Source organism: Aphis gossypii, unplaced genomic scaffold (assembly GCF_020184175.1).
Source record: "Aphis gossypii isolate Hap1 unplaced genomic scaffold, ASM2018417v2 Contig00433, whole genome shotgun sequence".
Taxonomy (NCBI): domain Eukaryota; kingdom Metazoa; phylum Arthropoda; class Insecta; order Hemiptera; family Aphididae; genus Aphis; species Aphis gossypii.
This window is the reverse complement of record NW_026083103.1, coordinates 39,109-55,889: the sequence shown is the minus strand read 5'-3', so window position 1 is coordinate 55,889 and position 16,781 is coordinate 39,109. Positions and strand designations below refer to the sequence as shown.

General features: G+C 25.3%; 2 protein-coding genes and 1 long non-coding RNA gene across 3 annotated transcripts; 2 read left to right on the top strand and 1 right to left on the bottom strand.

The window, feature by feature from the left end:
* Positions 1 to 794: 794 nt before the first annotated feature.
* Positions 795 to 1,905, top strand: LOC126554120 (uncharacterized). Its single transcript, XR_007606609.1, has 3 exons — positions 795 to 868; positions 1,086 to 1,104; positions 1,831 to 1,905. It is a non-coding gene; the product is annotated as an uncharacterized LOC126554120 (long non-coding RNA).
* Positions 1,906 to 2,190: 285 nt separating this feature from the next.
* On the bottom strand, positions 2,191 to 3,143 carry LOC126554118 (uncharacterized). The gene is made up of 4 exons (XM_050209222.1): positions 2,986 to 3,143; positions 2,737 to 2,829; positions 2,466 to 2,668; positions 2,191 to 2,364 (listed from the first exon to the last, which is right to left on the bottom strand). The coding sequence occupies exons 1-4, from the start codon at positions 3,037 to 3,039 to the stop codon at positions 2,196 to 2,198; spliced, it is 519 nt and encodes a 172-aa protein (XP_050065179.1). The 5' UTR covers positions 3,040 to 3,143; the 3' UTR covers positions 2,191 to 2,195.
* An 817-nt stretch (positions 3,144 to 3,960) lies between these two features.
* Positions 3,961 to 10,726, top strand: LOC126554123 (uncharacterized). Its single transcript, XM_050209226.1, has 4 exons — positions 3,961 to 4,322; positions 6,426 to 8,336; positions 8,408 to 8,936; positions 10,706 to 10,726. The coding sequence occupies exons 2-4, from the start codon at positions 6,433 to 6,435 to the stop codon at positions 10,724 to 10,726; spliced, it is 2,454 nt and encodes an 817-aa protein (XP_050065183.1). The 5' UTR covers positions 3,961 to 4,322; positions 6,426 to 6,432.
* Positions 10,727 to 16,781: the final 6,055 nt, after the last annotated feature.

Here is a 16,781-nt window from a genome sequence, read left to right as displayed (position 1 = left end):
AAATTTTTAGGTGGATTTTCCCCTCAAACTTTTTTTTTCTCCGCTGTACCAGTAAAAAAACACTGATTTTCAAAAACCATAATGTATGTTCTGCGCACTTTTGACTGCGGAGATTGTAAAATTTTAAGGGGGATTTTCCCCTCAAACTTTTTTTTTCTCCGCTGTACTAGTAAAAAACACTGATTCTCAAAAACCATAATGTATGTTCTGCGCACTTTTGACTGCGGATATTTTTAAAATTTAAGATATAGTTTTAACCATTATTTTTTTTTCCCCTGTTACACATAAAGTTTAAACAGTGTATACACACTTCAACACTATTTATTTCCCTTGTAAGTTAAACATTCAGGTTACACAATAATTTCATTTTTTTTTTTTTTTTTTATAATTATAGATAAAAGTCGTTTTATTGAATTCATTTCAGTTCAGACAGTTCAGTTAATATTCAACCATCGTTCAATCAGGTTCTGTTAGTTTTAATCAAGTTTAATTCATTTAAGTTTTTTTATTTTTTTTTATAAAAAATGAATTTTCAACAAATTAACAACAGTTTTTGTTCACTTGTTTCGTTAGTACGAAACAATGCATATCCTACATATCCAGAATTCACTACATTTATATCAAGATTGAAAACATTCAATTTATTTCCGTTGACTTCATCTCAAGATAAATACTCATTAGCTGAAAGCGGTTTTATATATTCAGGGAAAAAAGATATTGTTGAATGTTTTTGCTGCGGTATTATATTGCATCGTTGGGAAAAAGAAGATAATCCATGGATTGAAACATTCAAGATGGAATCCGAAATGTGTTTTTGTATTATTATCAAAAGGAAATCAGTTTGTTGAAAATGTAGTAAAAAAATATGGTAAGATTATCGATATTTGTGATTGTGATTGTGGATCAAGGTCATATGATACTGTTGTTTAGTTCATTTAACTTTCTATATTTCAATAAAAAAAATCTGAATTTAATAAACTTAAATGTGTTAATAACTTATTTAATACCTCGTGAACGTATAGCCTAGTGGGATAACGCGTCTAATTTAAATTTAATATGTTAATGATTTTTAAAAAATGTTTCAGGTTCTATCGAATTAGGTAGGTAAGTATAATAACTCTTTACTGTTTATCCAACTAGACACTATACGTTCACATTTTTTTTTCTTTTTTTTTTCTTTTGTAACCTTACATTTGTTTAGTATATAACATGTATGGATAAACAAAACTTGTTAGTTTGAGCTAAGCTGTCTAGTGATCATATTCATATTTCTAGAAAAAAATACTTTTTACTGTTTTTTTTTTATTTTATCAATATGAATCCATCAATCGTTGTATCAAAATCTGTGTTCGATATTCGTCCTTTTAGTAAGAAAAGTGTAACCGTTGGACTTCTAGTTAATAAGCAAATTTCAATTATTATATTATTAGAATGTAAATTAACTAAAAAAGTTGTAACGTTAGATCTTGATCAGTGGTGTAAGTTAATGTGCGAAAACAATTTTAATACAATTATCGAAAATTTGCATACTCGTTGTAAACGTGTTAAGATAGCTGATAATTTTTTCTACTCTGTTAATGTAAACCAATCAACTATAGTTTTATATTCTAATGATAATTATATAACATTATCTCATATTGATCTTCATCGTTTGAAACAATTACAACATTGTATTGACTTGTATATTGTTGAAAAACAGAAAAAATTGGAATCATACCAAAAAACGTTTGATACAGCTTATACGTTAATTAAGTCTGACGTAAATGGGTTACCATCATCTTGTCAACGAAACGAATTTACAAATCAATATATTCAAAATTATGATTTCAGCTACAGCAATATACAAAGTGAAGATTGTTCATTTATGTACGAGTTATTACAATTTCATTTTAATTCATTGTCGAACATGATATTACAAGATTTAGTGATGTAATAAAAAAAGTTTCTTAATTTATTTTAATTTATCGTTCTTGTAAAAAAAAAAAAAAAAAAAATGTGAAATTAATACCACTTGTATACTAACTTTCAATATTTTTATTTTATTTTTTTTTTTTTTTTTTTTTTATTTTATTTTTATTTTAACCTATAAATGAATTATTATTTTTTTTTTCTAATAAATAATAAAAATAAATATAAATATAAAAAATTTTTTTTATTAAATAAAATTAATCCAACACCATATCCTTACATACATTTTATAAGTTTATTTTTTTTGGTTTGTGTCTGATTAGCTTCTTGGCGGGATGTCGCATCATTTTGTCGAAAACAGATTGAATGAGCGTCACCATTTCTTTGGCTGTAGTTAAATCATCCGGATGCTGTCCTGTTAAAGATATTTTGAGTGAGCATTCAGCATGCTTCCATCTAAAAAAGTTAGGTTAGGTTAAATTACATTTTTATTATAAATATTTCACTTTAGTTAAATATATATATATTATTATTATTATTATTATTATTATTATTACCTATCTTGCAGAGCAACTTTATCAATTTTAGCACATTTATAATGTGCTATAGTCCAGTAATCTACAGCCGTATTGTCTACAGGTGTCTTAACCGTTAATGAACAATCATCCTTTTTTATATTCAAGGTGTTCTCTGCATCGGTTGGTATAGTTGGATCTGTTATTAAATCTAATATTTTGTCTGTATAACAAATAGCAGTGCTCTATAAAATAATAATTAAATTATATTTTTTTACTTTTTCGTAATATGTTATAAATTTATATAACTCACCTTTTTCGTCTTTTTCGATACTGGTTTCTTCTCCGGTTTTACAGCTAACCTTTTCGATGTACCTTTTTTTTGAGATGTTGTTGCAATATTATCCTATAATTAAAATAGACGATAAGCTGATGACGGTTTACAAAATAAATTTTTCATAAAATATTTAATGTCTTTTAATTAAAAATTATTATTATATTATAATAATAAAAAAAAAAAATGAAAAAATAAATAAAAAATTAATGTTTTTTTTTTACTTACTTCGGAAAATACAACCGACTCCTCGTCATCGCTTTTAAATGAGTAGCAGGACATTTTTTCAAAATTAAATTAATTTTATTAAAAAAAAAAAGTCTAGATTGTAAATCTGTTGAAGTAAACTGAATATACTGTATCGATGAGTCTCTTATATATATATTATATATAACCACTTCTACTCCTCCTCTTAAGTTTAAAATAATCAGTTCAGCTAAAACACTAACTAGAATAAAATTTGAAAGGTACGTCTTTTCAATTCGAAAAAATAGAATGTAATAACAAGTACAATTTGTATCTAAAAGAATGTAATTGACTTCTACATTTCAATGTCAGATTTGAAAGGTTATATACAATTTAGCAAGGTACGTAAATTTAGCAAGGTAAGATTAAAATTAAATAATTGGTGATAGTAAACATGAAATAGAAACGTACGTATATTTTGGAGACTACGCCGCCCAAAAAGTTTAATATAAAAGCGGTTGTGGTAGTATTAAGAATTAGACATACAGCTAGTTCATATGTAGAAATCCTGCATATTATAATATATTAAATAATTGGATTACGAACATAGTTTAAATAATCGTTTATATATATATATATACACACATATATTTTAAAGATTAAAAAATATGTATTTAAATAATTGGTAAAATATGAAATAGAAACGTATAGTCGAATTTCCTGTTTATCATGACACGTACGTATATTTTGAGGGCTACACCCAAATAGTTTAATATAAAATGGGTTGTGGTAGTATTAAGAATTAGACATACAGCTAGTTCAGTAAAAACACTATGTAGAAATCCGACATATTACATTACTTCATTCCTGTTGCCCTGAGCTGATATTAGTTGTTTAGATTTAGAATAATAAATATTAATATATTAAATAATTGGATTACGAACATAGTTTTAATAATCGTTTATATATATATATATATATATATATATAAAAAAAAATATGTATTAAATAATTGGTTATAGTAAAATATGAAATAGAAACGTATAGTCGAATTTCCTGTTTACCATGACACGCACGTATATTTTTGGGGGACTACTCCCAAATAGTTTAATATAAAATGGGTTGTGGTAGTATTAAGAATTAGACAAAGTTAAGCTTCACTTACGCATAGACCGATGACATTGTTCTATACTTAACAATACATCGAGCTTGCTTTTATTATATTCAGTGAATAAATAACTTTAATTTTAAATTTCTTACACATACGACAAAGTGGACTTCGTCGTTGAATCGTGCTGAACCATCTTCACCAAGACCGTTCACTACAACTAGAAGCCAGTATATTTTTTTTTTTCAAGCATCTCCACGCTAACAGAAATGTAAGTACTATTACTTTACTACTATTAACTAGCTTTAAATTAAATATTTACTATTATAATTTTCTACTATAAAAAATGATTCCATTTAATAATGGTATTTTACATAATTTACACCACAAATAGGTTCATTTGTATCAAAAAATAACATGTATTTGCGTTACATAAATAAATAAATTTTAGTTTTTTTTTTTTTTTTTACACCACGTTAAAAAAAAACGAAATGAAATACCTATGTATTTGTACCAGCCCTAAAATTGAGTATAGTACGAAACATTTTGAATAGTTCAAAAAGATTAGTGTGTAGTACAACATTTAAAAGTATGTCATTTATTATAATAATAATAATATGTTTAATTTTATATCTTCACATTTTTTTTTTTTTCCAAACCACATATACACAGATACATCGTAAACAATATTTTGTGTTGTTACGTCTTATACACTTAATTTTAGTTATTATTATTTTTTTGTTATAATTAGCTTAGTTATAGTAAATGTACGGTATGTACACGGAATATATTCTGTGGTATATATATATATATATATATATATAAACAAAAAATAGTTACTAGCTTTTTCTTTCAGAGTTTAGTTGATATAAATAATTATAAATTATGTTTTATTTTTTTTAAAAAAAAAAAAAATAGTATAATATACTTAACAAGAATTTACTTATTTAATATATATATATAGAGTTTGTTTTACTTATTTATAATTAAAGTATGATTGATTTTATATATTTTATGAATTATTGCTAAACAAAAATTTACTTATTTAATATATATAGAGTTTGTTTTACATTTATTTATAATTAAAGTATGATTGATTTTATACATTTTATGAATTATTGCTAAACAAAAAATTTACTTATATATATACATTTTATTATAATTATAATTTTAATAATGTGAACAATGTTACAAATTATAATTTTAGTAAGTACAGATTAGATAATACCCCTTTTTTAAATTTTATTTGGTGTGAATTATAAACTTGAAAAGTGGTACAAATTATTTTTTTAGATGTGGTGTAAATGAGATATAGTTTTTACATTACCTTTTTTATATTTAAAATAAAAAAATAAACGAATAAATATTTACCTATAATTTCAGAATTATAAAATGGAATCTCCTCAAATCGTTTACCTCCGATCTTTGATTGAAGAATTACATTTGAATGTTTTAGAAAACCAAAAAAGTGTTGATCAAGATGAAGAAAGAAAAAAAATAGATATAAGAGCTTTAAATAAAAAAATTAATAATTTATATAAAAAAAAAATAATAGATCTAGTTGAAATAGATAGGTTAAGAAAGGAAAAAAGGGACGTTTTAGATGAGTTTCATTTTTCTTATTATATTGGTGAAAAATGTAATAGACGTATACGTTATCGCTCCACAATTTTAAATAATCAACTAGAAGATTTAATAAATAAATAAATTTGTTTAAATAAATCTATTTTTTTTTTAACCTGATTTATATTATTTCTTTTTTTTATACACCTACTTATATAGAAGTATTACTTTGTTCATAATAGCTTTTCCAAAACATAAAAAAAAAAAATGTTTTTTTTTAGAAAATGGATTTACTTAACCATATCTTAATTGAAATTCATCGATTGGATGAAGAAATCGATGATAATGATGAGAAGGAAGTACAAAGTAAACATGAACAAAGAAAAACTATAATTTTAATCAAAAGAAAAATTAAAATATTAAGATATGAAAAATACTTAGCTAAAACACTTTTACAAGATATAAAAAAAATAAAAATCTTAAAAGAGAATATAATAAATTTGAGAAATGAAATATTACTTGTTAATAAATATTATGATTTGTATGGTTATGTTAGATTTCGAAAACAGACGTTAGCTTATCATCTGCATAGCGATTATTGTACATTATTGGATGATCTAAATTTATTAACAGAATCTTTTTGTTTGAATCTAAAATGATTTTTTTTTTTTTTAAAAAAAAAACTAAGTACTCATTGTTTATTTAAGAATTTTATTATTATTATTTTTTTTTTAAAAAATGTAAAACAAAAAAAAACATACATTTATATATATATATATAAATTTAATGTGTTTTTTTTTTATTATTTCAGTCTCATTATGAACAGAAATATAATAACAAAAAAACAGCGTATGAACACGATTGGAAGTGGACTTATTGAAATAGAAAGATTTAGAAAAGGTTCAAAAACTTTCGTAATTAAGAACTGTGAAAATTATATAGATTACAAATTATTTTTTAACTATATTTTACATGAGTTAATTTTAAAGTTAAGACAATCGTGTATTAAAACGTCGATCAAATTTAATTTACACGTTGACGCTACTTACACACGTCCTATAACACATGATAAACAAGATGTAGCTTTTAAAACTTCGAATGTTTTAGCATGTAATTCATCCGATTTCGCTAGTTTGTTAAACATAAAGTTTGATAAAATATTAGCTGAAGAATCTGAATTTATTGCTAAAGGTTCAGGATGGACACTTGTTTCAATAGATGGGTTACAGTTGAGAATCAATTTAGTAAATCCATTAAAAGGAGGTACATATTTAGATTTACCTAAATTTATACGAGAAAAAAAGGCTATTATAAACGTTAAAAATAAAGATAAATACTGTTTTAAATATTCTATACTAACCAAATATGATAAGCGTTCTAATAAATCACGATTTAACCAAAAATATTTTGATTTTCTTGAAAAAAAGAGTGGGTTAGATTTTAAATGTATTGATTTCCCAACACCAATAAATCAAATTAAAAAATTTGAACGTTTAAATAATGTTTCAGTTAATGTTTATAGTTTAAATAATAAAGGTACTATTTTCCCTCTATTTATAAATAATAAAGAAGAAAAAAATCATTTTGATTTATTTTTTGTCAATAATCATAAAACATCACATTATTGTTATATTAAAGATTTTTCAAGATTTATTAGAAGTCAGAAAACTAAAAATTGTTCTAAATTAATTATTTGTAAGAGGTGTTTTACAACTTTTGGAAATAAACCATGTAAAAGTAAACTTTGGGGTGAAACAGGATTAACTGAACATAAAAAAATGTGTAGTAAGAATAAATTAGGAAGACCGATAATGTTTGAAGAAGGAAAAGAAAATAAATTCATATTTTTTAAAAGTTATAAAAAAACTTCTAGAATACCATTTGTTATTTATGCTGACTTTGAATGTATTTTAAAACCTAAACAGACAAATGAATTCACTAATACTAGTAAAACTTATATCACACATTTACATGAAATTATGAGTTATGCATTTTATGTAAAAGTTGACTATAATATTATCACAGAAAAGTTAATGCAACAGTTTAAAATTCCAACAAACATAATAATTTATAGAGGTATTGATGCGGCAAAAAATTTTATGGAAAATATGATTGATATTTCAAAAAAAATAAATGATATTTATCAAATTAATGTACCAATGATTACGTTGACTGAAAAGGAGGAAAAAGAATTTCAAATAGCAAAGGTTTGTAAAATATGTTTATTATCTTTTGAAGAAAATGAATTATTTAAAGTTAGAGATCACTGTCATATTACTGGTAAATATAGACAATGTATTTGTTTTAAATGTAATTTTGAAATAACCAACCCATCATTTGTTCCAATTTTTTTTCATAACTTATCTTACGATAGTCACTTTATAATTCGAGAACTTGGTTTTGATGATAAGAATATACATGTTATTCCAAATTCTGTAGAAAAATATATATCTTTTAGTAAAGAGGTTGCTCCGAGATTTAGTATAAAATTCGTTGATACATTCCGTTTTATGGCCTCCTCATTAAGCGAGCTTGCAAAAAATTTACTTGAAGATAAATCAAGGTTTAAAGAAACTTTAAAATTATTTTCTAATAAAACATTTGATTTAGTCACACGAAAAGGGGTTTTCCCTTATGAGTATATTGATAGTTGGAGTAAATTAAACGAAACTCGATTACCTTCAAAATCTGCATTTTATAACTCTTTAAAAAATGAAGAAATTAATATAATGATTATTCTCATGCTAAAAAAATTTGGAAAGTATTTAATATTAAAACTTTGGGTGAGTATAGTGATCTTTATTTGAAAACTGATGTCACCATACTAACGGATGTGTTCGAAAATTTTAGAGATTTATGTTTATCTACTCTTAGTCTAGATCCTGCTCATTATATGACTGCTCCAGGCTTTGCTTTCGATTGTATGCTTAAATATACTAAGGTTAAATTAGAAAAATTGGCTGATTATAACATGCTTTTATATTTTGAATCCTCAATCAGAGGGGGTATCTGTCAATCAGTTAAAAGATATGCTAAAGCAAACATACCAAACATTAAAGGTTTGAACTATAATCCTAATAAATCAATTTCATGGATTACATATCTTGATTGTGTAAATTTATATGGAAAATCGATGTTAACTGAGCTACCTTTCAAAGATTTCGAATGGGTTGATGACTTGAACATAGATGTTACTAAAATTCCTGATGATTCAAAAGTCGGATATATATTAGAAGTTGATATTGATTATCCTGAATATTTACATGAAAAACATAATGATTTCCCGTTTTTACCTTTAAACGAATGTCCTCCAAATTCAAAAGTTAAAAAATTATTAACTACTTTATCATCAAAAAAAAATATATATTACACTATAAAAATTTAAAACAAGCAATTGCTAATGGTCTTAAATTAGTAAAAATTCATCGAGCAATCAAATTTTCACAGAGTAAATGGATGGCCTCATATATCGAACTATGTACGAGAATGAGGAGAGAAGCTAAAAATAGATTTGAAAAAGATTTTTGGAAATTATTAATTAATAGCGTTTTTGGTAAATGTATGGAGAATGTTCGAACTAGAGTTTCTTTAAAACTGGTTACATCAGATAAACAAGCAAATAAATTGATGATGAAAAATACTTTTAAAGATAGAACTATATACTCTGAAAATCTTATGGCTATTCACCAACATAAGGAAACTATCAAATTCGATAAAGCAATTTATGTAGGGTCTGCAATTTTAGATGTCTCGAAAACATTTATGTATGATTTTCATTATAATGTAATGAAAAATAAATATAATAATAAAATACGATTATTGTACTCGGATACAGATTCTTTGGTATATAATATTCGAACATTTAATTTTTTTGATGATATTAGATATGATTTATTTCCGTATTTTGATACATCAAACTATCCAAAAGATCATTATTGTTTTAGCGAAAATCATAAAAATCAACCTGGTTATTTTAAAGATGAAATGGGGGGAAAAATTTTAAAAGAATTTGTTTCATTAAGACCGAAATTATATGCTTACAAGACTGAAAACAACGATGAGGTTAAAAAAGCTAAAGGTGTAAAAAAATATGTAATTAATCAACATATGTATTTTAAAAATTATATAGAAGTATTAAATGCGTACATAAACCATATCTCTCTTGATAATAAACAAACTTGTAGAAACATGAATTTTATTCAATCGAATAAACATGTTGTTCATTCTAAAACAATGAATAAGCTTGTACTAAGTGGTAACGATGATAAACGTTTTATAACAAACGATGGGATTAACTCACTAGCATACGAACATTATAAGTTAAAAAAATAATTATTCTAATATTCACTATGTTTAAGAAAATCGATATTAAGTATTTCTAAAAAAATTAAATTATTATCATCAGTAGGTGTTTTTTTCACGCTATCTAGTGATAATAATTATTTCTAAATTAAATTATTATCATCAGTAGGTTTTTTTTTACGCTATCTAGTGATAATAATTATTTCTAAATTAAATTATTATCATCAGTAGGTGTTTTTTCCACGCTATCTAGTGATAATAATTATTTCTAAAATTTAAATTATTATCATCAGTAGGTATCGTTCAAAGTGAAAGGAAAACATTATATGAATAACTAAAATAATTTAATTTAATACTGTTTTTTTTTTATTTTTTATAAAAAGGTAAAATATATATAAAAAAAAAAATTATTTAATAATATCTTTCGATAATATCCATGAATTATGACTGGAATCAAAACCCATCCATTTAACAAGCATTTTATCTTTAACTTTTTTTATATACGTTCAATTAGAAATGTGTTCGGAAAATCAGTCAATTTAATTTCTTGCTCATAAAAACCACCTAGAATTATATTGTTTGATCCATCCTTTAGCTGATAAGTTATTGGTTCTGTATGTAAAACTTTTGAAACTGTGAAAATTTCTGTTGTCCAATTTGGTGTATATCCTTTACTAAATATATGCTTATATTTTGATATTCTTACTTTATCATTAATTTTAAATTTTGGTTTATATAATGTTTTATTTGTTTGTATATTTGATTTGATTTTACTTGTATTTATTCTAGCTTCATATGGTGTACATTTAATTGATCTATGTTTTGTATGATTATAATTATAAATAATTTTTGATATTTTGTTATACCAATTCCATGTACCTGTTGCAGTAAAATGTTTGTATATATTATTTTTTAGAGTTTGTATAACACGTTCTCCAATTGAACACTTGATAACGCTATACGTACTATAATGTCTAATTTTATTTTTTTTCATTAACTGTTGAAATTGATTATTATAAAATTCTGTACCATTATCTGTTTGTAATAATTTTGGATTAGCTTGTTTTAATATATTAAACATACCTTTTGTACATTCTTTTCCTGTTTTATTTTTCAATGATTCTACCCATACATATTTCGTGTATGTATCTATAACAACTAAAATATACTTAAAACCAAGATTTTGTTTAGAATGAGATTGCATATCCATTAAATCAGCTTGCCAAAGGTCATCTTTAAATCGTGTTATTATACTACGTCTTGGAAATACTTTTCTTGCAGGTCGATGTAGCTCATTAGCTAAACCCTCTAATGTAGACATTAAACTATAATATTCCTCTCACGTAATTCTTCTATAATAGATATGATTTCATTATTTACACCAGTATTACCAGCATTTTGGGACGATGTTAAAAGATTTAATCTAACAACTAATTCATTTGGATCATCATAATACACTAATTGTGTACGAGGTATTACATCTTTATATAAACCAGATCCTTTCTTAACTGACGGTGATAAACTAAAGTTAAATAGCTGATCAGTTGGAGGTTCTTCAAATTTAGAATTAATCACTGAAGAAGAAAAATCAAATGGTTCATTTGATATGGCTGTATCATTAATAATGTTTCTTCGTTTTGCGCCTGAGCTAGATAAAAAGTTATCAAATTCTTTTAATTTTAATTGAGAAGGAGTTTTAACTTTTGTGTTATTTATTTTCAATACTTCCTCATTTAATTGTTTTTCATCAATTTTCATTCGATCATATAGAGGTTTTACAACGTTCATCCATTTGAAATATCTTGAGGTTTTAGGTTTCCCGTCTGCCTTTAAATAAACTTTACTTGTTTTTAGAATATTATAATATGATTCCATATCTTCTATCGTCATATTTTTTGGTACTTTCTCACATAATAAAGACCAAAGTCCTTTAGTCCAAGGGTAGTAATTATCAAGCAAGCGTAAGTTACCATGATCAAAAGTGACAGGAATATCTGATATTTTAAGTTGATCATTAACCGAATCATAATGCATGCCATACGATTTATCATATCGCTGTAATTTAGGATTAGAAATTAAAAAATTATCGAACGATGAATTTGATTCGTTTTCGCTATCTCCATCACTAGTGATCAAGGTATTTTTTTTTTTAGTAGTGTCAGAAATAAATGAAGTGTTTTTTTCTGGAATTGAAGTCAATGGTTTGAGTAAAGGTATAAATGTTTCGCGAAAATAGTTATCAGAATCTATAACACCACGCTTCATGTTCATTATTTTACGTTTGATATTTTTTTTTGATAATATCAAATTTTTTAACAAAACTTTATCTTTATTCATTGAAAATAATGAACTTAATATATCTGTTTCCTTCAACTAAAGATAATGCTATGTAGATTTTGTCTATATTACAACTATATTTATATACTTATTTTTTTTAATAAAAGTATGAAAACCACATCTATATCTACCTTCATTCATTTCACGTGTTTTATCAATAACCATAAATCCGTAATCACTATGATTCCAGCAGAAATGAGAAATTTTCCGAAATTCTGAGAAATCCATATCTGCTGATGAATGATCATTGAATATATGTTTTAAATTTGTATCATCCTGTTTTAGAATTATTAATAAATTTGAATTATCTCTTACCAGTTGCTTCGGAATTTTAGAATATGTTTGTGCTAAATAGAATACAGAGCTAGCACCTGAATGTCTACACATTCCGAAATATTCTCTTATTATCGACTGCGGACCACATAAAACATCATCGAAAATTATTACAGAATTCTTTTTAGTTAAATTCGGTTTTATAACTTTATCAGCGTCTGAAAATATAAATGTTAGCACCTTTTATATCATCTATTATTTTTTTTAATAAAACATATTTTTCTTGATTAGAAGTTTTTGAGTATAAATAAATATTTTCAAATCTTATTCCGTTTTCATGAGTGATTAGATTATACATTATATTTGTTTTACCTGAACTAGGACCGACTATAATAGCACGTATAGTATCAGGTAATAACGGTCCATGTCTTGACGTTTTTTTTATTATTTGAGTATCAACGTTCGAAATATCTAATTTATCTTTCTGTTCAATCAATCAAATCCATTTTTTTTTCTTATAAATACTCTGGATCTTTTAAATTTATAACCAGTGAAAGATAGTGTGCTCAACCTGTAAGTAGAAATCAGATAAGACTGGTGAAGGTTTTATAAACTTCTTTATAAATACTGAAATAAAGTATGATGAAGGTTAAACAGAAAATAGGTATGAGTTATAAAGGTAAACATAAAAGTAATAAAAAAATAAAAAGAGAACACTAGCTGCAAAAAAGGAAAGGTTAAGAAAAATCCTAATGGTAAAAGATTGATTTTAACACCAGGTCAGACAGGAGGTGCGATTCCTCTAATTCCTATTTTCGCAGGGTTATCAGCTCTCGGTAGTTTAATGTCTGGGAGTGCTAGTGTTTATAATGCAATTCAAAATTCGAAAAAAAAGAAAGGTAGCGGATTGAATTTAATCAATAATGGATCAAGGAAAAAAAACTGATAAAAACGTTACCTGACAGACCACTCACATCTAGAGACATTATAAAATACATTGCAAAGTTTAATATCAATCATTTCCGAGGAGTCTTTTCACGAGATGACTTACCTAAAAAACCACGAACAATTGAATGTGGTATATTAAACTTAGACGTATCTTCAGGTGATGGAAGTCATTGGGTAGCGTTTTACAAAATTAAAGATAAGGTTGTATATTTTGATAGCTTCGGTGATTTACCTCCACCAATTGAATTACAAAACTATTTCAAAGGAAACACGATTATATATAACTATTCAAATTATCAAGATTTTAATTCATTTAATTGTGGACATTTATGTCTTGAATTTTTACAATGTATGAATCAATTACATTAAGTTTAACTGGTAATACAACTACATTATCTGTACATTATTTTCCAGCAATTGATGTGTACGATGACTCGGAAATTGCTTTGTTAAATTTACAAACATATAATACATTTCCAAACATAAATGAAACTAATAACCAGTTTGAAATACATTTAGAAAACCCCGATCGTTTACTAAATAATAATAAATTTCCAACCTGTTTTATCACACTGAAAAAAGGGTGTTACGGTATTAAGGATATTAAAAATCAAATTTTAAAGCAAATAGATGACTTTCATAATGTTAACGAATACATTGGAATACAACTAACAGAGAAAATAACTTTTGATATCGGGATTGATCAAGTAGATTTTAGACAACCATATTCAGTAATGCAACAATACGTTTTAACGTAGCAAACAGTATAGGACCTTTATTAGGATTTGAAAAAAAAATTATGAACCACACTTGCAAAACATTGATGGTCATCGTTCAAAGAAAGTGGTAAATTTAAACAATGTTAATTCAATAAAAGTAATGTGCAGTATAGCTCAAGGTTCATTCAACAACCACATGCCAAGTCATTCAATTTATGAGTTTTCTCCTACTGAGAACATAGGGGCGAAGCTGATTCAATCTCCAACTAACCTAATATATTATAAATTAAATAAAACAAATATCGATTTAATAACTATACAATTAGTTGATCAAGATCATAATCCGATAAACAATTTAGGTGAAAAATTAGTAATCAATCTACATATTAAACGTTACGGATCTTAAGATGGGATTAAAATTTAATATAAGCCCATTACAAAAGATAAATCTTGCTAGTCATATAACTAAAGCGTTACCGGTAACATCGAATAAAGTAAAAAAAATAACAACGAAAAATAAAACAATTTTAAAGGCTTTAGGTTATAAATTAAAGCAGAATGCCAGAAAGTGATATTTTAGATATAAGTTCACCGTTTGAAACCGATTCTAAAATTACGAAAATCGAATATCATTCATATACACCGTATACAACTTCATTTAATAATAATGATGAAATACGTATATCAATCCAACAAACAGATGTTTATCCGTATCTGAATGAAAGCTTTATATATTTAGAAGGTGAAGTATCAGATGCTGGAAAAGTAAAACTTACTAATAACGGTTTTTCCTATCTCTTTGAACAAATACGACTTGAAATCAATGGAATAGAAGTAGATAGTACACGTGTACTTGGTATTACCAGTTCGTTAAAAGGTTATCTATCAGGTACACCTGATAATTATAATTGTTATGAAAATGCTGGTTGGATATTTAAAAATAGTTCAAACCCAGCAAATAGTAATGGAGAATTTAGTGCATGCATTCCGTTAAAATATTGGTTAGGTCTATTTGAAGACTTTAAAAAGATATTAGTTAATTCTAGATTAGAACTAATATTAACTCGAAGTCATAGCGATTTAAACGCTCTAAAAGTAATTACTAGTGGAAGTACAAATTCTGGAAAAGTTGTTTTGAAAAAAAAGTTTGGAAGGTTCCACATATTACTGTTGATGATGAAGAAAGGTTAAAATTATTAAAACTTATTGAAAAAGAAAAAAGTTTGTTTATCCCGTTCAGATCTTTTGAAACTTTTGAATATCCTGAACTCGGAACCACAAAAAAAGTTGTATGGAACCTAAAAACTGCTTCAAAATTAGAAAAACCTCGATTCATTATAATCGGATTACAAAAGGGACGTAAAAATTCGTTAGAAAAAGATTGTGGTGTATTCGATCATTGTAATATAACTAATGTAAAAGTATTTTTAAACTCAATAGCATATCCTTATGATAATTTAAATTTGGATTTTGCTAAAAATAATTTTACCTTATTATATGATATGTATACATCGTTTCAAGAATCGTACTATGAAAAAAGTATTCGGAACCCGATATTAAGCCCATCTACATTTCTAACGCAAGCTCCAATTATTGTTATCGATACGTCAAAACAGAATGATTCAGCTACAGCTTCATCAGTAGATGTTCAATTAGAAATTGAAGCATCAGAATCTCTTTCAGGTGTAACTGCTTATTGTTTATTAATTCATGATCGCATTGTAGAATATGTACCTTTTACTAGAGAAGTAAGAAAACTAGTTTAATCAATTTAAAATTAATTTAGAATAATGAGACAATACATATAAATATATATTTTTATTTTGAACCAAAACGTATTATTTTTTATTTTTTAAAAAAAAAACATGACTAAAAAATATAATTATGAAGTGTGTATATACACTGCTTAAACTTTATGTGTAACATAGAAAAAATTTATTGGTTGTAGCGGAATACTCCGTCTGTGATACACGGGAAATAAATAGTGTATACACTGTTTAAACTTTATGTGTAACAGGGGAAAAAATAATTGGTTTTAAATCAGTGTTTTTTACTAGTACAGCGGAGAAAAAAAAGTTTGAGGGGGAAAATCCCCCTTAAAATTTTACAATCTCCGCAGTCAAAAGTGCGCAGAACATACATTATGGTTTTTGAAAATCAGTGTTTTTTTACTGGTACAGCGGAGAAAAAAAAGTTTGAGGGGGAAAATCCACCTAAAAATTTTAAAATCACCGCAGTCTGGTAGAGCGGAGAAAAAAAAAGTTTGAGGGGAAAAATCCCCCTTAAAAATTTGCAATCTCCGCAGTCAAAAGTGCGCAGAACATACAAATGTATACTACTTTCTTCTTCTACAAGTGTTAATATTTGGTTAAATTCTCTTGGAAATCTACAGAAAAAATATATTATAATTTATAACCTATAAGTATCAAAATAATGCAGAGTAATTTTTTTTTTTTTTGTATTAGAAAATTAAAAATGTTAATTTTTAAATTTACTTCTCCACAAAAACATTTTTCTAATTTAATTATTATTTTTAAATAATAATAATACTAATACAAATTTTAAAAATATTATGATTCACCTTGAAA